Consider the following 22643-nt stretch of genomic DNA (forward strand, 5'->3'; position numbering starts at 1 on the left):
TATCACATATTGTTGGAATATTAATGTTATATGTGGTAAAATTAATTAAACAAATAATAAAAATGGGAGCATTCCGCCAGTGGATGCGTAACAATGGAATTATAGCTAATATTTCAGGGTTCTCCTTTAAGGTTAATTGTAATCTATGGTGACAATTAAGTTATAAAAATGAGAAGGTGAGTTTCAAAAGTAACAAAGTTACACTTGTATATCCATGCAATTACTGCAAATATATTTGCTGAACTGATCAATTTGTACATCCTATTATAACATATGATTATGTGTTTATTTTTTTACGCAGATTGTAATTTAAGTATCTAGCTACATACAATGAATGAATGTTCCATTTTTTTTTATGTTGGGAATATGGAATGCTTAAAGTGTGCATCATAGCACTAACCAGTGACTGGGTGTGGTATATTGAAGATTTATCCATGGTTGGTCTGATTAAACAAAGGTAACTGTGAGTAAATCTTCAATATATCATGCCCAGATGTTGGTTATTGCTATTATAAAATGACATTATGTAAGAAAAAAATTACTTACTTTTCTTAAATAATGTATTTGTATAACAGTGCTGTAGTGCTCTTCTGCTTTCTTTCTGTATCCTGCGGCTTTCTTGATGTACTGCACATGCTTATGGGACTTACATTCCCACGCTTAAGCAGTACCTCAGTACTCACATCACCAATATTGTAACCAGGAAAAGGAGGCAGTCAGCCAACATTTGAGAGTTTGCCCTTTTCTCCACTATAGTGTGATCTCTGAGTTGGTTTATTTAGTTAGGGGGGTGTGGGTTTGACATGCTTCAGTATGTTTTTTTGTTCCTGTTGGCCAACTGCCTTCATTCCCTGGTTACAATATTGGTAATGTAAGTGTTCATTAAAATGCAGCTTCACTATTTCCATGTTAGTAATTTAAAATTTGAGTAAGTGAGATTTTGTGTATTTGAAGTAGACCCATATGTATATGTATATATATATATATATATATATATATATATATATATATATATATATATATACATGGGTCTATGTTAAATGTTTGAACATCCAAAATGTCGAACATTACATGGTTGAGACCAAATGTTCGATATTTGGATGTTCGAACATCAAATAAAAAAAAAGTATAAAAAGAAAAAAACACTTTAACAGCGTAGGCAGGGGGGCAAGCCCACCTGCACCCCACCCCCTCTACTTAAATATACCAACTCTGAGACCGCACTTCAGTGCAGAAAAGGGAAATTCTCCCTATCTGCACCATACAGCGTCATAGAGATGTTTGGTCTCGACCATGTAAGGTTCAAAATTTTGAGCGTTCGAAGATTTGTCAGATACCCCATATATATTCAGAAATATATCTATATATATATATATATATATATATATATATATATATATATATATATATATATATACACACACACACACACACACACACACACACACACACACACACGCACACACACACACACACACACACACACACACACACACACACATATATATATATATATATACCGAGAGAGAGAGAGAGACATATATGTATGTCTTTATATATATATATATATATATATATATATATATATATATATATATATATATATATATATATATAAAAAACTGGGTCTCCTGTTTGTCGAAAACACAGTTCATCGAGAAACAGAAGGTCGAACCCACTTAAGCGAAAGTGCATTACTTCAAAAGAGCACTTTCGTGAAAGATGATTCACCAAAGCACATTACAGTGGGGATAAGGAAATATATCCTTTTCCCCATTCTAGTGCGATCTCGGAGAAGTAGGGGGGTGTGGGGGCACAGCCCCCCACATGGGGGATGCAGGGGAGCTTGCACCCCTGCAAAACAGTGTTTACAGTATTTTTAATTTTTTTTTCGATTCGGTGAATCGGCTTTTATGAAATTGCACTTTTGATGTAGTGTACTTTCGCAGAAGCGGGGTTTTACTTTTCTTTTTCAAGATTTTGAAATTTCGATAAAGAAAAGTAGACCCATGTGTATATATATATATATATATATATATATATATATATATATATATATATATAGATATATATAGATAGATATAGATACATAAATACATCTACATGCATCTATATTGATAGATATAACTCATAAGCCCCTATACCCGCCATTGTAAACTATTGAAAATCTTCAACTGGTTACCAGTACAATGTTGATCCATGTTTCTACTGGGGTTATGTTTGTTTAAAGTTGTAAGTATTGGGGTATGGCCACCATTAAAAAGATTGCCGCATTTCACAGTACAAGCCAACAGTCTTAGCAACAACCAAAATTACGCCATATCCATACAAAAACAATATATCAAAATTAGTATGGACTCCTATTTGCTCTGGCCATAGAAATACTTGCCATTTTAATACGTAATAACCCAAAGATAAGAGATATAAATATATATGACCAATACACCAACTCTAAGGAAGTGTTAGGTGAAGTGGATGTAGTAACAACAAATTTCCAAAAAATCTCAGGACTCTCCTTCAACAAATCTAAATCAAAATATCTATTATTAAATAAAAAAAAGAACATACAGGTTCCAGTTAATCATATTATTGGAAACCAAGTTTCAACTCTAGACTATTTAGGAATAGTCCTAGGCAAGAATATAGAGGAAGCTGTACAGCTTAACTATGCTAAAGTCATAGACTTAATCAAGACATTAATAAGCAAATAGAATAATTTGTTTATAACATTTGATGATAGGTTACAACTGATAAAAATGGTTTTGTTACCTAAAATTTTATATATAGCACAAGCCCTTATACTTCCATCAGGAAAGAAAATCTTTAAAGAAATCACTTCAGCTCTGATGAAATTCCTATGGTACCCCAAAAGAAATAGAGTGGCATATTATCATATCAGAAAATGGGAACAAGGGGGGTTAAAATTCCCAGGATTGAAACTTATATAAAGGCATCTATAATTAAAATAGTGATGAAGTGTATAAATCCTAGATAATCTTCCAACTGGAAAAAGTTACACTCCATTATACTAATGAATAAAAATTGTTTATCAAAGAATGCTTTGGTAACTGACAAAGATAAAAAGATATGGCACTATTTAAGTTTAGATTTACAGTATAATACAACAAAATTAACTAAACTAACACTAATAAACAATATTGTTGATGTGTTTAGAAAATTCATTAACAAAAATTTAGATATAAAACTGTGGCATAGATTTTTAATACCATTTACTAATACAGAGATTTTTGGTTTATGGGAAAATAATAACCTATTTTGTTGGTTGCAATGTATTGAAAACCAACAAACTTTGAACACACAAAGTATATTTTCATCCTATGGCCTATCCACTAATGACTGGTTGGTTCTTCAGAGTGTCACAGCATTCACTAAGGATCTGCGTAGAATAACACATAACTCATCCTTCAAAACCGTACCAAAAATTATAAACTGGATTTTTGGAATTCTACATAATAATATCAATGTTAAGAAAGAATTATCATACCTATATAACACTTTAATTGTCTATAAGACAGCTCCTAAAGATTCTTACTGGCAATACCTAACTAAAGGGTTTCAAGTATCATTATTAGTGGAAGATAAAACAAACATGTTATTTTTAATTTAACTTCTTACTCACAATTCTGGAGGATTTTTCATTGGAAATTTCTACACAGATCCTTTTTGACACCTGAGAAACTCTCAAAAATGAACCCTTCAAACAGCAAGTTAAGTTGGAGATGTCATCTGTTCACTAATGCTGACTGGTCTCATATTTTTTATGACTGTACTAATATTAAACCATACTGAAATGAGATTAACACATTTCTTCAAGCTATCTATACTGATTTATTTGTTTTGACAAAGTCTTTAATTTTATTGAATGTTGTTAATAGTAATAATAATATGAAAAAAGATGACCTGTATTTGTTGTGGACAATGTTAGCAATAGCCAGAAAATGTATAACTAGAAGATGGAACTCTAATGTAGCACCCACAATGGAGGAATTCCTACCATCACTGAAGAAATGCATACCAATGGAGAAAAGAACTAAAGAGTTAAGAACTTTTCCTGAGCCATTGGTTAATAGTCTGTGGAGAAAAGTTTTGAATTTTATTGATACCCTACAGATGTAACCAAACTCTTCCTAACTATCATAGTTTATATATTAACTTATTATTTAACTACAAATGTTTTTATCTGAATCATTTTTGTCAGGCTGAATGTAAATACTGTAAATAGTTATTGAATGTTATGGCTGTATTAAATTATTGTGTTATTTCATCAATATAAAAATCATTTGAGTAAAAAAAAAGTACTATGGACAAAAAAGACTGTGTTCAGACTTGCCCCAGCCATCTAGAACCACATTCCAAGCGAAATAAGACAAGAACAGATGCTTGGCAGTTTCAACGTTAAACTTAGGGAGCATCTACTTGGGTTATTTATAGCAAACTTTGGTAATAATGTATTTTTGGTGATGGTGTATTTCTAGGCTATTTTTGTTAAGAAAATAAAAATTCTTGAAACTGTGGTGGAGACGATTTATTCCATTTCATAGTTATGTTTTTCCTCTCCATGGCTAGGATTGCCCATAACAACTTCCATTATTATGCTGAAAATCTGTTGCTATGTTAAATAAAGCTAACATTTTAATTAAAGAAAAGTTGTCAGTCCATAAATCCTGAAGAAAATTATCAATCTTGTTCCCATAAGTAGCTGTACAATCATAGAACACATTATCTAATTAGCTTTACAGGTTTGACTACATCTCCAACAAGCAGAAGCCCCTATGGAAGTATTTCCAAGTAAGAAAACACCAAAATAAAACCAAACATTTATTTCCCACTGATTTTAATATATGTTTTATTATTTTCTGAAAACATTGAAACTCCTCTTAATGAAATAAAATTCCAGAACTTGCTATTTAAATTGTTATTATATAAGGTAAACATTTTATATAGATCAGAGATTATGTTCTTGGGACTGATTTTATTGTATAACATTTCAGATAAGAACTTTATTAGTGTAAGAGAGTCTTTATAATGAGACTGTAATGAAAGAAGAAATTTGTTCTATGCATTGGATCTAATACATTGTAAAAAAAATCTAGTCTTAGGGATCTAGGTCAAATTATTAGTTTATTAGTGTAGGAGAGTCTTTGTAGCGAGACTGTGATGAAAGAAGAAATTTGTTCTGTGCATTGGATCTAATACATTGTAAAAAAATATCCAGTCTTAGGGATCTAGGTCAAATTCTAGTAGTAAGGTTTGATTTAATGTCTGTCTCATCAAGAAAATTAAACCAGCTAAAAATATTACTTTTCCATTCGAGAAATTTCTGAGAGGAATTTATCTCAAAAGTCCCTTAGTAATACTTAAAGGGTTTAGTGTATAAACCAACGTTTAAAATGTAGATTACCAAGAATAGAAGACTTTTAAGTTTTTTAAATAAAATTAATGTATTTTGACTGTGGAAGAATAAATATTAAATTGAATATAAATACATACATAAAGCCACATTACAGTATTCATAATTTCTATAGAAGTGTTTATTTTCATTTTATTAAGACTGAAAAGACAGATGTAGAACTCTTCATCTTGCTATATGCTTACTATTCAACCAGGTAATTATTACTGTAGAAAGGGAGGCCTTTGCATAGATTTCAATGTTTGGAAAATTAATACCCCTTGATTCCCATGATCCAGGATGATGATTTAAAGCAATCCTAGGCTTATTAGAAAACCAGTGAAAAATTAAAAGTGACTTATTAAGTTCTTTTAGATGATCCTTTTTGGAAGGAGGAGCTAAAGCTTGTATATAAGACAATTTTATTAACTGGAGACTGTCCTCAAAAGATGTAATTGATTTATTTCAGCAAGAAGTCAGAATGAATATGTCTTACAATAATCTTTCATAGCTATCATCTATACTTTCCTCAACATATTTTGATAGATATGCTTAGATATGATAGAGTTGCAGATTATTTTTCAGTAAGATCACAATGTATCATCTGCAATTTTACTTTTGTATTTATAGTAAGATATTTAGATTTCAGATTACTAAAATGAGGACCTGATAACTTTTCAGATTTTTTTATAAATAAGTCAAGTTCACATAAAGAATTTTCACAATTTGGTAATGTTAATGTAGCATCTGCAAATAGCATAATTTTGGAATTATAATCATTCAGGTCTAGATGCTTTAATTCTGAATTAGAGCTAATAAAGATTGCTAAGATTTTAATAGCTAGGGCAAAAAGGGTATGAGACAAAGGACAGACTTGTTTGGTTCATTTAGTTAGAGGAATTCATTCTGAAGAGGATGGGCCCAATTTGACAAAAGCTTTGTCATATTTATATAATATTTTCTAGTACAAAGATGAATTGAAAGGGGACTCCAAATGCTTCTAAAAGTTTGAATAAATTTTACCAACACAGTGAATCAAAGGTCTTTTCAATATCTAAACTAATAAAAAGCATCTTGTTTTTTTTTTATTTATTTAAAATGTCAATAAGTGTTATTGTTCGTTTTTCTCTTAAATATGAAGCCAACTTAATACATAAGAATAAAACAAATAAAAACAAAGCTCTGCAGCAGTTTCAACTTGAAGAGGAACTTTGTATGTAATCCCAACACATGGCATAGTTAGTGTCCAATGAAACAATTCTTACTAAAAATTTTTCAAAATTTCTGTATTTTAATAAGTTGTTGTTGTTGTCTTTCGGGTTTTCCCAGTTAGGGGTCGCCACAGCGGAACTCCAGTCTGCTAATGATTGGCAGTAGATTTTCATGGTGCCGATTTTCAATGAAGACACGCCCATTCACGCATGTCTTTCGGAACGCCACTCGACCTGCGGGAAGGACATGCAGACTCCACACAAAAGGCACTCCCTGCTCATTAGCTGAGAATCGAACGGGAGAGCCTCTTGCTGTGAGGCAACAACGCTACCGCTGCACCACCATGGAAGCCTCAATAAAAAAACGAAACACATCTTTTCAAATTTGTAAGCTAGTACATCAGTGATAGCCAACAAAAGGCATAGGATGCAATAAAGTAAAAATCTTCATATTCATAAATAATCAATAACCTACTAGAGATATAATAAAATATAACATATTAGCCTATAGAATTAGTTAACATTTTAATAAGTTAAAAAAATAACAAATGTTAATAATGAGGTTGATATAATAAAACCTTGTTTAAAAATGGACCAAGACATTCTCTTGAAAAAAAATGTGTTTTTACTAATGTGTCTTATTTAATTAAGATAACATAATGCACAATACAAATTACGGTGTAACTTTTTTCCTCCACTTTTTTCCTTTCTCTTCTCCATTTCGTTCTCCTTGTTTTTTTTCTTTTCTTTTCTTTCTTCCTTCCCTTTTTCACTTTCAGGCAATAGAGTATATTGATTCTTATTGGTTAAAAATAATGCAAGTAAAATGGAGTTTGTTTGTGTCTTTCGGCTTTTCCCGGTTAGGGGTCGCCACAGCGGAACTCTGGTCTGCTAATGATTGGCAGTTGATTTTTATGTACCGGCTTGCCAGGCCTGATGCACAACCTTCAACGAAGGTACACCCATTCACGCATGTCTCCACCCAGAAGACGCTCTAGCTGAGAATCGAACCGGACAGCGTCTTACTGTGAGGCAACAATGCTACCGCAGCACCAACACCATGGGTACATATTCAAAAATTGGCATTGGTTCTATGCCCCCATTTTATTTGTTGTGCTAATAAGTTGAGGGATATGTTCCTTAACCAGAAAAAAATCATTATAGTCAACACTTAAAATATGACTACAAATGTGATCTTAACATTCATAAATGCCAATACTGGAGTCCCATAGCCTCAATGTCTTTTGATCACTTACCAGTAGCTTCCAGTTGTGACAGCCACCCCATTAGCCCTACCCTTATTAAGACAATGTATGTTGACAATTTCTCTGCAGGAAATTATGCAACTGTCTGACTCATGACTTTACTTCCTCATTCTTTAAAAGCGGTTACAACTGGGTACAGACATCAGTGATAGATCAATACAGGAGCTCCAGCAATCAATCCAATCACAATTTCAGACCCTGTTCAAAAGAACAAAGCCATAAACGATTCCCTATCATAAATGGGCCTACAAATATAAAGAATAGAAAACCCAAAAGAGCTGAAATACTATATCAACATGTATCCGTATTCAAGGCATATCAGTTCAGCTCACCAGCTCACTATAGTAATGAAAAAAAATTCTCACCATGAGTAACATGAACCGAGTAGCACATGGTCAATCAGTATATTAGTTCCCCTTACACTACGTTAAAATATATCTGCTACTCTTCCACAGCTTAATCCGGTAAATGAGATTTAAGAAGATCCTGTAAATCAGTCCTTGCACCCCCTCCCCAAGACAGTCAGGATGGCTAGATAAGTCAGAGAAGAGTGAAAGGGTTGAAGTAGCAGTATTATCATTTAAGATAAAAGTAAAATTGGAGTAAGAAAAAAAAGTAAAATTGGAGTAAGCAAGATAATTGTGAAATATGAATATTGCAATGGTTCTGTTAGTGTAAGACTGTTATCTTTAGCACTTTTAACAGCTAGAAACAGATTGACAGCATACCTAACATATAGAATTCAAGCTCAGTTTTGCACACATCATTATTATCACTATCAACCACCTTTTTCCTATTTTCTACATGGGGTCAGGGTGTTGCATCAGCTGTCATCATCTCTCTTGGTTCAGTGTCACACTTCTACCTTCTTTGACAGTCATGCCTGACTGTCACATGTCTTCTCTCACACAACACAGCCATCTCTTTGCTGGATGCCTTTATTTCCTCTTGCTTTCTTCTGTCTGTCCCAAATCTTCCTTACCATATTGTTTTCTGCTTTTCTGCACATGTGCCCGAACCACCATAAACTGTTCTTTTTTACCTTCTCTGCAGTTGGAGCTACTTGGGCTTCTGCTTTGATGTTCTCATGTCTTCTTCTGTCTCAGGGTATGCATCCTACCACCTATCTCAGGCACTTTATCTCCATTACTTCTAGCTTCCTCAACTGCTCTGCCTTCACTGCTCAGGTTTCTGCATCACACAGTAGTATTGGTCACAGCACTGTTTTATACACCTTACTTTTCAGCTTCTTTGACATTTTTCTGTCATATACAACCCTTGACACTCTATGCCAGCTGGCCGCAGCCTCTCTGAATCTAGCTTTGACCTTCTCAACCAGACTTCCCTTCTCCTCAGCCACTATTCCCACATACTTGAAACTGTTAACGTCTTCCACAATCATCCCCTCTGTTTCTGTTCTGAGCTTCTTTTCACTTCCCCCATTTGCTGCCATTACAGCTGTCTGCACTCAGTTTCATCCTATGTGCCTTCAGTTTTACATTTCCTTTCCCTCTTCATTGCTGGAGGTTTTATTCAGATTCTGCATGTAATGTCACATCACCTGCATACAGCAACTTTGTTAATCTGTCTCCTCTGACCCATTTCCTAATGTAGTCCATCACCTGTATGAACAGGAAAGGACTCAGAGCTGAACCCTTCTCTGAGACCAAACACACTACTTGAGTCATTGGGACTTTGTACATTGATTGCACTAATTCTGCCAATGTTTCTTGGACTCTGAACCACTGTAGGTCTGCCAAATGAGCTTTCTTGGGACCTTGTCATATGCTTTCTCCAAATCTAGGAATGCCTAGTTGAACTATTTCCTCATCTCCAGCTTCTTCTCCAGATTTGTCTCACTGCAAATATCAGATCTCTTGTGCTGCATCCTGATCTGAATGCAAGCTTCTCATTTCCCATCTTGCATTCTACTGTTCTGCATATTTGTTTATTAATCATTCTCTCCAGAACGTTCATGCAGTGTGACAGGATTTTAAAAACTCTACTGCCCACAGTTGTGAATGTCTCCTTTGCTCATGTACACTGGCACTAATATGCTTATTCTAAAGTCATCTGGGATTCACTTTTCTCTTCATACTGCTGTAAGTACCCTCAAGAGCCATTTCTCCCCAACTCACAAAGCATCTTGATTATATCTGCCATGACCTCACCTGAGCCTGCTGCTTTCCCTGACCTCATTTTCCTTAGTGCTGTTCTTACTTCTTCTAGGGTGGGCTTCTCTTCTTCCTTCATCATTGACTGTGTTTGGGGCAGTACAGCTTCTGTGGAGTTTTCTTCATTCAGAAGCTGATACGGACTGGTGAGCAGATTGTTGCTGACATCTCTTATGATGGGTGTCTGACTATCTTTCTGTCTTTGCCTTGCAACCTGATAGTTTCTTTGTGCCACCTACTGAGTCACTTTCCAGAAGCTGGTATAGTGACTCTGATGCTTTGTTCTCATTTGCAACTGCTGTTTATGCCTCTTTGTTAGCCAACCAATATTCCTTCTTAGCTTGGGCCTTTTTTTCTATTTCCCACTTTTTCTTGCACTTCTTCTGTTATTTGATGATGTTGTGAACCTCTGCATTCCTTATGTAGCTTATTTCCATACAAGGCTCGGATGCATATCTGTTCAATAGTCCTCACACATGCTATTTTGAGGTGCTGCCATTCTTCTTCAGCTCTACTTATTTCCACATCTTTCTGGATGCTAGAGCCCTTAGTAACTCATTAAGCTCTTGTGCTTTCCCTCCAGTCAACGTCCAGATCTTAACCTAATCTCTGTTGACCTTATAGCCTTCTCTAACCACTGCTTGATTTTGGCAATCAGTGCTATATGCTGTGGGTCAACTGTTTCACGAGGGATGCCTTTGCTGATTCTACCCCGTTACCCTTTCCTTACTAGGAGAAAGTCTACCTGAGTTGCATGTTGGCTCCTATTGTATGTAATCTTGTGACTGTCTTGTCTTGCTGAGCCAAGTGTTGTCTACCATCAAGCCATTTGCCAGACAGTAGTCTAAAATGGCCTCTCCTTTATTCCTGCTGCCCCACCCATGTGGACGCAGACAGTTCTCATAGCCTGTTTTGTCTGTCAAAATATGTGCACTAGGGTCCCCCAGTATTGATACCAATTCATGTTGTCCTGCTTTATCTAGTAGGTCCTGCAACTGCTGCCTGGATGCACTCTTTTTCTCATTATCACAACCCTGCTGTGGGGCATAGGCTGAGATTATGAATAGTGCCCTGTCCTTAGACTGGATTCTGATTACCATGAGTATGTCAGTAATTCTGATGATATCTCTGTCAGCTGAATCCCCTCCCTCACCACAATTCCCACACTATTTCTAGTCTGTTTTCCCACTGAGTAGTAGATCCTGGATCCCAAGCCAAGTGACTTTGCTGCACTGCCCTTCCATCTTGTCTCCTGGAAACAGAGGATGTCCAGCTTCCTCCTTACCATCATGTCACCCACTTCCAAGCTGCTTCCTGTCAGGGAATTTTTACCCACATTTTTTATTAATTTTTCCTCCTTTTCTTTTTGTTTCTGTTACTTCTGCTACCCCCTTTCTCACAATCACAAATACATATGTCCATGACCCAAATAGCCAGCAACCAAAATGAAAGCTTAAATGTTTCTATCCTTACTATTTAATCGAACTGGTGTACTCAGTGTGTGAAGTGAAACAGTAAGGACTACATATTCAAATAGAGGAAATTAAAGCAATACCAGTAATATGTCTAATAATAAATTGTTATCTTTTTATTCTCAAAAAGCTAGTCAAAAAACATGCCATTTTAAGTCAATGAAGGACTAGAGATATAATAAATAAAATTATAATAGAAACGTAAAGTGGGAATCAAATTAAATGCAAAACAAAGACTATTGCTTTAAGTCAAGTATTCATGTTAAGATGGTTTAGGCTGAAGACTTAAGTTAACATCTAAGTATAGGAAAAAGATGGAGGAAACCTGGACTAAATGCTTAACACCAGGATTCAAGCAGTAAGTTGATATTATTTTAATTATTCTTCTATGATCCCTAGTTTTTAGAGGTTACAGAGTATTATAGTTCTCTATTAATGCAACAATAAAGATATTAAGATATCCAGTAGTAGTTTGAATGATAATTTAAATCCATTAACTGCCTCTGACTGCCAATCTGACAGAGTTTGTGTAATGGCAGTCAGAGGCTGATAAATGGCAAATAATGGACATTTATTTGTCTTCCTTCTCAAAATAAAATCTCAGAAAAAAACAAAAACAAAAACAAAAAAAAACAATTGAGTGTTTCAGGCTAACTCAACCAATGTATGAAACATAGACATTAGTTAAAGTAGTAACAAAATCTTTTAGGCCTAAAATGCCTAAAAGAAAATCACTTTGTATCTGATTCAAACACTAATGCTCCAGTTAACCAAGTGAGCTCCACACTGACTTATTAGACTGAAAGACATTAAAAATATTTCAATATTTCAGCAGTATGTTAGCACTGAGGAAAGGTTAACACCATAAGTGTCAATGACTGTAACTTGATTTGAGTCATATTTCCTACTCGGCAGTTATTAAGGGAAAATGACTTCAACTTTTTAAATGAGTGATAGAATTAAAGGATAATGAACTGTATATAAAAGTATGGAATTACAGCAAGCTAGTAGTTCCAAGCATCTAAATAAATTTCTTAGAAGGAAATTGTCTAAGATATAATTTTTTTTGTTTATTTAAGAAAGATGAGGAGAGGAAGTTGTTAAAGATTAAAAAAAAAGCAAAATAGAGGAATGGAAAAGAGGAAGACTGTACTGAGTTATGCTTTATAATTACCTGTTTAAAAGTGAAGTAAAAATTATTACAGGTAAAATAACTTTAAAATATATGTTTATATAGAGATATTTATTTTAATATCTGGAGATTATTCAGTAAGACAGACATTGTGGTGACTTGAAATACTATGAAAATTCCTAAAGGATTTTGGCAGTAGATCTAAAGATAGATTTTTTTTTTGTTTCTGTTATCAGACCATGTTGTTTTCTCGGGAGATCTCTTCAGAGTTGTAGATACCCAGTCCATATCTTCAGTAATAGGAACTACATTGTTCTTTATGAAAGACGCTGATTATTCAATATTATTGAAGATTCTTAGACCATTCTTCAAATGAATTTTTATTCTTGATTTAAAAATGATTTGCGCTTTAATATTATTTTGCTTTAATATTTTAAATAAAGACCAGCATTTTCTCCTTTTTTTCATTTGTTTTGGTAGAATAGTCACTATCATATCTAATAGTACACTGACCAACATTTAAAGGTGCTTCTGTACAAGATTTTTAGGACTAGTTCTTTGTTAATAAATGACAGAAATTGCATTCCTACAGATCTTGGTGTAGAAAATGTAGGCTTAACTATTGAAATATGAGCCATTTCTATGCCATAAGACAGTCCTTGCAAATTAAGTTACTTGGGAATCCAGGAAGATGGAAAAGAAAGAATATCTTCGCCCTCTGTTTTCTCTGGTAGCCTGGAAATTCTGATATTATACCTTCTCTCTCTATTGTCTAAGTCATCTAGTTTAGTAGGTAACCAAGTATTTTGTTTCAGAACGAATTGTGCTTGTAGTTCTTCCTTCTTAAGTCTTCCATCCACATTATGCTGTATAATTTCTTTTAACAAATGTGTTTGTTTAAAACTATTTTCTCTTAAATTATCTAGATTTTCCTGGAATCCATCCATCTTGAAGGAGAGTTCTTACATGGAAGACATAACTAGTTGCATGTATTTATTTAACGAGCAGTCAATATGATAGTATTTGGAAGCATCTTTTTCTAGACAAGAAGTCTCCAAGTAAGTTTGACGGAAAAATATTAAGGGTTCTCCATGATTTGTTTGTAGTAAGTTAGTTCAAACAGTAATAAAGAGAATTAAATAGAATGCAGGCTTCCAAATTAACGTTTTCTTGGCTGAAGAGAAGAGAAAAGAAACAGCAGAGCATTGAAAAGGTGCTGTTCTCAAGTTGGCCATCTTGGCTCCACACCCTGCATTTTTTAATGATATGAACCTATATTTCATTGGATATAATCAATCCAAGGTAAGAAGTTTGAAAATTTGCTACTTCTTTTTGTTTATGCTTTAATTTCTTAACTAGTAAGTCACTTTCATAAGGGAGACCTTGGAAACATTAAATTTCAAATAGCAAATGTGTATGCCAAAAGCTGCGCAGGCAAAAATATAGAAACATAATGACTCTATGTACAGTGTTCAGCAACATGACTATGGAAAGAATGATACAGAAGTGTAAGCAGGTATATCAAAAAGCAGGTAACCTAGTGGACTTCACAGAAAATGGTAAGGATAAAAGAAATGCAGACTAAGTTTGTTTTAAGAAGGGAGAGAAAAGAGAGGGATATAAGGGAAAATACACATCTGCCATATCACACAGGTGTGGGAGCAAAAAAGGGAACCATAAAGCCAAAAGTAGCATCACTGCAGGTAAAACATACATATGATGACAGCTTAAGCCATCTTCCTCATTCTGAAGCAGGGAATTCCAGCACAGCTTCAGTAGCAGAACATAGTTTTACCTCCCTCCTTCTACACCTGCCTAGGAAGTTTAGCACACTGGCAGCATGTACCTGCCAAGCTGGAATCCCTCCAGTAAGTAGCTTGTGAAAGAAGATTGGAAGCATCCAACAGTACAAGATCCTCTTGGTCTTAAAGTGCTGCTGGGAGTATCGGATAACATTCTTTTTGGCACAATCACAAGAAATCAGCAGAAAGATTTATGTGTCACACTTAATATTGAGTCATTTATTTTGGCACAAGTGAAATAAATGCAAACTCAGTAGGCACAGAAGTTTTGCACTGTTTATTTTTACAAATCTCAGACTGTATATCTATGTATACTTCAATCTAGCCATGCAACTATCCATATGTCTAGCTGTGTGTGTCTGTCTGTATGTGTATTCACAGATTAATTAATTCAGGGAGCTCCCTGATTTTGTTGTTCTGTCTCATACCTGTCAACTGTATATATTTTTGCTAAATGTCCAGATTTTTGTCTCATATATTTTGTCCAGTTTTCCTAAAATCGTGGTTTTCTGGCAAATCATTAAAGACTTAAGTTAGAAAATAATGACAGGTATTTGGGTTTGACTTCATACCCTTTAGAAAATTTGTGCTAATGCAAAACCTGTTATTCTATCAACTTGATAGGCTTGTAAGAGCAATATATAACAGTTGTCCCTATTTTGGGGCCTTTGTCCCACTTTTATTTATGGCTTTGTCCAGATTTCTCGCTTTAAGAGGTTAAGAGGTATGCTTTGTATTTTTAGATTATTCCCCCACAGAACATGATAGGCACAGTTGATAAATGTCACATATTAGTGTTAAAATAAAATTTTTAATAAAATTGGGATTATGTTTGAAGGTTATTTATAGCAGCAATGTATCTCGATGGTGGCCTCTTTAGAGTTACCATCTGTAGGGCATTTTTCCTGACAGTCAGGAAATCAGGGTCTTTGTCAGGAAATTCATAAATCAGTGTCTGTCAGGAAATTCAGTCTTGGTGAGTGCTTGCCACTTTGGTATTCTGAATCATGCTGGGGGCTCACATATTTCTAGAAGTTTATTTCCCAGAATAATTACTGTTTCACTTGGATTTCCTATTTGCATTTAATTTATTTTGTCAGACGAGTCTTTTGTTTGTTTTTACTGGCATTTTGGATGATGTGAAATGTGACCATTATCAGCAATTAGAATATTCCTCAAGACGCAGCACACAAAATAGAAGCATTCTTATATGTACCAGTGAAGCAATGGATCTGTCCTCCCCCTTAAACTTTATGCACTCTTTTTTAAAAGTTACTTATGCTTTGTTGTCTTCGATGTAAACAATGTTGTAGCTATTAATAAAAGTTTCATTCAGAAAAATTGTGTTACACAATGCAGAAAATGGTGTACAGATATTATATGTGCCCTCATATCCTCAGTACGATTTTTAGCCTGTATTCTTATTTAATTGCACAGTTTCAACAAACGACAGCCGCACGTTTATATATTTTGTCATCTGTTACATTTAGCATATTATTTAGTATTTCTTCAAAACTGCTTCTGGCATAATTGATAACTTTTAAGAAAAAGCAATGCAGATTTACTCACATAAACAGGTGGGGCAATGGGCAGAATAAAGGTTGAGGCTTTTGTCAGATTTTTGCCTCTTCCAAAGGTGACAAACCTAAGACACTTTGCTCCTTATTATTTATTTATCGCAAACGTTGAAATCTATGTGCCTGTGTAATTCTCTCTTTAATTCCTTAGATTATTCAACATTTTTACGTCTCTTATTTTGCCAACAACACCAGCTTATTCTTCAATTTAGTTTATGCAAAACTTTAGAATTATGATTTTTTGTGAGTGTCTGACTGTGTGTTCGTTTGTGTAGGACGATCCTGTTTTTCCCGCTATGCCTGCTTCAACATAATAAAGTATATATTACCGAGTCCTCATTCCACGGGGAAATAAAACAGATTAAAGCTGTACTTTGTAATGGGAGGGCAACAGTTTGTGACCCAGGATCCTGTAGTACAATGCATGAGGTAAAGGAATGCAACAAAAATGCATTGTCTTTGACGTAAAATGTGGGTTGCGCAAGGTGCATGGTTTGGGATGCTGGAAGGTAGTTATCAAATGAGGTAATAAGTAGAGTGTGTGTGTGTGTGTGTGTGTGTGTGTGTGTGTGTGTGTGTGTGTGTGTGTGTGTGTTAAGGTGTGGCCTGATGCCCTCCCCGCCTCCTTCAGCGATCGCAGAACGCACAGGGGTCCTCAAACATCATTACAGCTGCAGCCAGTGCACAGACGGTGGAGCAGATAGCGTGGGAGCTGGAGTTTCGAACCCCGCCTATTCTTACTGGAATTAACAAACTGCAGCAGTGAATGTTAGGCTGAGTTGAGAGAGCCGGGCAGAGCACCGCTGTCGATAAACGAGTGGCAGGAACCATAAACTGCCAATTACGACTCTCTTGTTACAGCAGTATCAGCGACAGAGCCAGGCATGGGAGGCAGGGCCGGAGCTGCATCCCCTCAAACATAGGCAGTTTCTTCCCTTAGCATCTGCTGCTTTACTCCTTCTAGCCCATCATGGCCAAGCAGTATGATGTACTGTATCGATTACTCTTGATCGGCGATTCCGGCGTGGGAAAAACCTGCCTTCTTTGTCGCTTCACTGACAACGAGTTCCACTCTTCGCACATCTCTACCATAGGTAAGGGAACCATGCAGGTCTGTTTGGGCAGTCACCATTCCTTGTTTATGAGTCTGTAGTGAAAAGCAACAGTAAAGGTGGCGGTGGTCGCGTAGGAAGCACCGTAGCTGCCCCAGGGATGCCATGCCGAGCTCAGTGTGTAAAATTCTCTGGCATGGGGGATTTCAGTTCTAGCTAGAGATACTTGCTAAATGTACATACAGCCATCCCCTCCTCTGGTGCTTTATGAGATGCTGGATAATAGATCAATAACCTTAGTCTCCTCATTCGGGGTATAATGGGTATGTGGTACGAGCTGACTTCTATAAACAGCACGGCAATATTTAATCAATGTCGTTGGGCTTACATTGTGGGGCGTATCAGGGATGGTGGGTGCGCTTCCAAATAATTCATGCGTTACAGGAAATGTTTTATACCAGGGAAATTAGTAACCAGATAGTTTCTGTTGGAATCTTATCTTCTGATCCATTAGTGTAAATGTGGATTTGAATAACACATCTGACGTGTCTGCATATATATATATATATATATATATATATATATATATATATATATATATATATATATATATGTATAGTATCTAAGTATATTATCATATAACAGTCTTGCAAACATTTAAAATGTGTTTTAAAATAGGGGCTGTGCAACTTGTTAAAGTGTATTGAACAGGACTTAACACACAGATATACATACGTACATACACCCCCCCCCCACATACAAACGTATGTATATTTATATATAGTTGAAGTCAAGATTACCATTTCAAATTGTATCATCTTTGTAGAAGAAACTGTGAGACCCAACACGTTATTTGCCAAGGTAGGTTAAGTTACTTGTTTCATTGTTTACCCACAGATGCAGACATAATGTAATTGCTCTAATATTAGATCACTCTTAAAAATCAGTGTCTATAATGGGGCAATGGCAATGTGCTTGGCTTTTTGTTTGCACCCCCTTTCATTCATGTTTTATCTGGAAACTTAGATGCTGAACATTGGTATGCACAGATTCTGTCATGATTATTTTGGTAATGCTTGTTTTTTAAGGAGCAGTTACAGAGACATTAGCACAGAGTAAACATAACTGAATCATGCAGTAAAAATAAACCTTGCTGGAAAGCTTCCAGATTACTTGGTGTTGTTTGTAAGTGTTAAAGACTTATGGTGAGTGTGTGTAACAAAATGTAGGGAGATATGCATTTATACACCTTGAATTATGCATCTTCTTACCCAAACTGCAGGAACTGATTTACATGCTGCTATTTTAGGTGTTGGCTGTCCATTACAAAGCAAGGTGATCCTTTAGTTCTATAAGCAGTTTGTTCAGAAGGTAGTGTATAAAGGTTTTTTAATTTTTTACAAAAAGAAAAATAAAATGAAAGCAAAGAAGGATCTCTAATAAGAAACTGTGCAAAATAAGGTATTGTTGCTGTAAAAATACTTTTTATGCTTCCAGTTCCCCAGCAGGTTTTTATTTATGTGTCATTTGTTTTTCCGAAGTTCACACTGAATGCTTGAATACTGCGTTTACTTTCTGTTGCATTGGGTTATGGTGATGTTATAAGGCATATATTTGCAAGCGCTGTTTTGTTGACAATTGACATTTTCCTTCTGTAGTCTTCCCATTTGCTCCCCAACGTAGTTTAAACGTGTAGCTTTGCAATCCTGGTGACACATATATACATATTTTAGGTTAGTAGCACCCCAATTTAATCAAGTAGCTTTTTCAAAGCCCAGCAGTGAATATGGCAGGAATCTAATGCAATATCATTTTCATATTTCAGGACATACTGTAAAGGAATGTATTCAGCTGACATGCAAGATGCTTTACTGTAGTGGTAGGATCTGAGTTTTTTATAATGGGGAGAGGAGTCTTTCATATTTTGCTCTCATTGTGTTTTGCATTGTGATGTATTATAAAAGTGAACAGGGCCAGAATTGCTGTACTTTTGACTGTTTCTTAATTCAAGAATGAAATAGTTTCTGAAGCCGTGTCTTAAAAGTAGAGTATTCCGTTATAAAATTGTAACTTGTTTTTATACTTCTTTCGTATGAGTGCATAACAGTAGTTAGACCATATTAGTTCATCTCTGTCCTGAACTTCTTCACTACCACTTACAAACAATGACAATTATGCTTTGTTTAGGTGTATCATACACTGGTGAGTTTGTGTTAGTTGCTAGTCAGTAATCATGGCATACCATGTATTTTGGAAAGTATAATTCAGTAGCCATGTAGGTCTGTTATGCAGTGTGGTAATGTAATACTAATATACAACGGTGAATTAAGCACTAAAGCAGGCTGGAATATATATTGTCAGAATTATAATATATGTATAGTATGAGCTTTACGCTATGCTATGGTATATTTACTGCCCCTGGGGTTTGGCTATAGGAGCAAAGCATGACCCATGCCCTAAGCATGTATTATCATTATTGTACAATGGTCAGGATTATGTTTTTTGTCTCAGTTTTTTTCCGCATGATTTTTTATTTTATTTTTAACTTGCATAATGTCAGGGCACAGGAGGAAGAACCACAGAAGTGTTTTTTAGCAGATGCGATGAGTAATTTTTGTAGGACCAAAATAGGATTTGTTCTCTGATAAAGCTTAGTAAGGTAAACAAAAGTATATTTTAATTTCAAAGTAGTGCAAAGTAAAGATCAAAGATCAAGAAAAACAGAAGTTTTAATATTACATTTGAGAGCTGAAAGTAAATTTAAAAATATGAGATGTTTTATAACTGATGACATTGTATCATAAAATGTGTTACTTTAAGAACTACTGTTTAGTGAGAAAATAAATGTGGTAGTTCTTTAATTTCCATGTTAAGTTACTGTCTGAGCTGTGATAGTTGGGCCAGTTTAGCTTTAGAATGGGCTATCTATGGGTTATGCAGATATAGTCGCACATTTAGTCTATTCTTTCAATGGATCTGATTTGTGTTGAAGGTTTTCATAATCCCAATGTATAACAAAAAATTAATACCTAGCAGGGGTGTGAGTTATGGTGAGATTTATTCCTGTCTGGCCAGGTCTGATCCCACAGTTGAAGCCCAAGGGGTCAAACTCTTATGTCAAGGAGTACCTAAACCACAAATTTTGTTTATGCCAGGTATTATTTGTAATCCGAAATGAAAAGTAATTCAGATGTCCACTTCATTTCTTTCTTTCTATTTTTTTATGAGTAGTGCAATTTTTGAGCATATCCAGGTGTTAGTGATCACATGACAGGGATAATACTATTTTAACTGCCATTGGCAGCTGTCCAGTTTTTTAGCAATCAAGGTTTTGAAGTGGAACATTGTCTTGCTGTGTTTTAGTAAGACTTCTCTATGGCATATTGTCATGCTGAGATACTCTGCTGCTGAAAGTTACAGAGGGAATATGGGGAAGTAATATTCCTGTTAGAATGTTTAGTATTGTTTATGATTGGCTACACACCAAGTGTTTTCCATCTTGGTATTGACTAATGTGTAATAATACAAGTTTTGCTGGTTAGAACAATGTTGTCAAGAGTCTTTTTCACCTTCTAGTTCTGATGTGGTTGCACACTAATGCACACACAGTCATAACTTATTCCACTATTACAAAATAGTTCATTGTGAATTGTGAACATTGTTTTTTTTTTTTTGTAGGTGATAAACTGTCAAGTTATTGTGCAAATGTGTCTATATCTCAGTGGAATATTATCCAGTTAGGTATTCCAAATTTGGATAATAATTTGCATGTCCATTGTATAATTAGCATTTCCAAATGCATTGTTGACCACTTCATATCAAATTGGGATCTTGGTAGTGAAGAAAGAAGTGTGAGGGTATTGTGGCTCTCTCTCTTTCATATGAGTACATACACACGCACACACACACACACACACACACACACACACACACACACACACACACACACACACACACACACACACACAGACCATAACAGTTTTTTTCTTTGTGGAGAGTAGATAGTGCAGGATCTTAGATGTTATATTTTGGAGCATATAGACTGCCATCATAATATTTAGTTGATCTGAATTTTAAGAGTGTGAACTGTCAGGCTTTCTGTCCAGATAGAAGTTCCAGAACCTGGTTTAATATTAGAACAGTACCTCACAGGATGCACAACAGCAAATCCCACCATAACCACCGCTCCAGGCCATCAATTCCTGGCGGGCTGTTGGATCTGCTGAATATTCATTCCTGTGTCGAAATGAATATTGATGAATGCGTTCATCAAAAGGACTGCACAGGAATGGTGTTTTACTGAAACACAGCAACTGGTGGATGCAGGAAAGGGGAATGAGAAATCAAGAATGAGAAATGCATGCTTCGTGGCTATCAACAATTAAGTCCCGAAATAGCAACAGTTAAGAAACCACTGAATCTGCCCTCAGTAAATGTACCCTTTTTCTCAATGTAGTGGTATATCGCAGTGGGTATATTGAATTAGCGGGGGGACCTGCCACCCTGCAAAAACAAAGAGAAAAAATACTAATTACTTTCTGCTTAAGTATGCATGTGATATGCATAGTAAGATGGAACTGGCTTGTTCACTAAAGGCTGCTTTATGGGCATGAAGTTGCTATCATGCATGAATATTCAACAGTTTACAGGAATACATGCATTACGTCACATGCAAATTAACATGCATGTCACTCATCGACTGTTTCTACGCCCTTTTCCTCTGTCAGTCACTAGCGACACACCCACATCTGTGCAGAACTAAACGCGAGGTACTGTTCTAATAGATGCAGACGCTGTACACCATAGAACATTGTAACTAGAATTGCCTTGGTGGCACTTACAACAGTATCAATATATAGAATGCTAAGCGCATTAAACTGTAGTGATCTGCTGGGTGCACCTTGTTTGTTTCTGGTATTTAGGTTTCATGCTACTGGATAGCTCTTTTCATTCTTAGCTAGTTTATATTTATTCATTTATTACAGTTAATATTTATGTACTTGTTTACTCATTTTGGGTTGTTTGTGAACATTTCATACTGTTTGTCAGGATGTTTCTTCTGTTGTGTTGTAATTTTTGGTTTCAGCCATGGATTATCCACTTTAGTTGTGGCAGTGCAGGATATTGGTAATGTCCAGCACTCTAAGTTCATAGCCTCTTGTTGCAGTGACTGTTAAGATAAAACCCGAACTCACTTCTAATCCAGTGGTCTTTTTTTTGGCTTTCATGCTTCTGTTTTTCTTTCTTACTTATCTGAAGCTCAGATGTGTGGAAGTGTACACTAGATTCAGGCACATTAATATATATCATCATGCTATCTGTAGGTACCACAGCACTATTAAGGGAAATCTGTGGCAGAATTTTAGCTTATATTAGTAGTCATTTGTGTTAAGCTTTTACTGTTTTCAGTCCCTGGGATCGAGAGCTGTCCATGAGATAATCCGTTTTGTTGTTACTTGCTAAGTGTATAATGACATGGGCCCTAAAGTTAAGCCAGTCATGTAGTACTACAGTTGGATGGATGTCATAGCTGTACACTAGTAAGATG

General features: G+C 35.4%; 1 protein-coding gene across 1 annotated transcript in view; it reads left to right on the forward strand.

Moving 5' to 3' along the window:
* Window positions 1-16652: 16652 nt before the first annotated feature.
* RAB15 (RAB15, member RAS oncogene family) overlaps window positions 16653-22643 on the forward strand; it is a 768359-nt gene continuing 762368 nt past the window's right edge. Inside the window, exon 1 of the mRNA XM_044074140.1 lies at window positions 16653-17137. Within this exon, the coding sequence (XP_043930075.1) occupies window positions 17014-17137 (124 nt within the window). The 5' untranslated portion in view covers window positions 16653-17013. The remainder of the gene's footprint in view (window positions 17138-22643) is intronic.

Source organism: Protopterus annectens, chromosome 6.part0 (genome assembly GCF_019279795.1).
Source record: "Protopterus annectens isolate FY-2018-M chromosome 6.part0, PAN1.0, whole genome shotgun sequence".
NCBI lineage: Eukaryota > Metazoa > Chordata > Ceratodontiformes > Protopteridae > Protopterus > Protopterus annectens.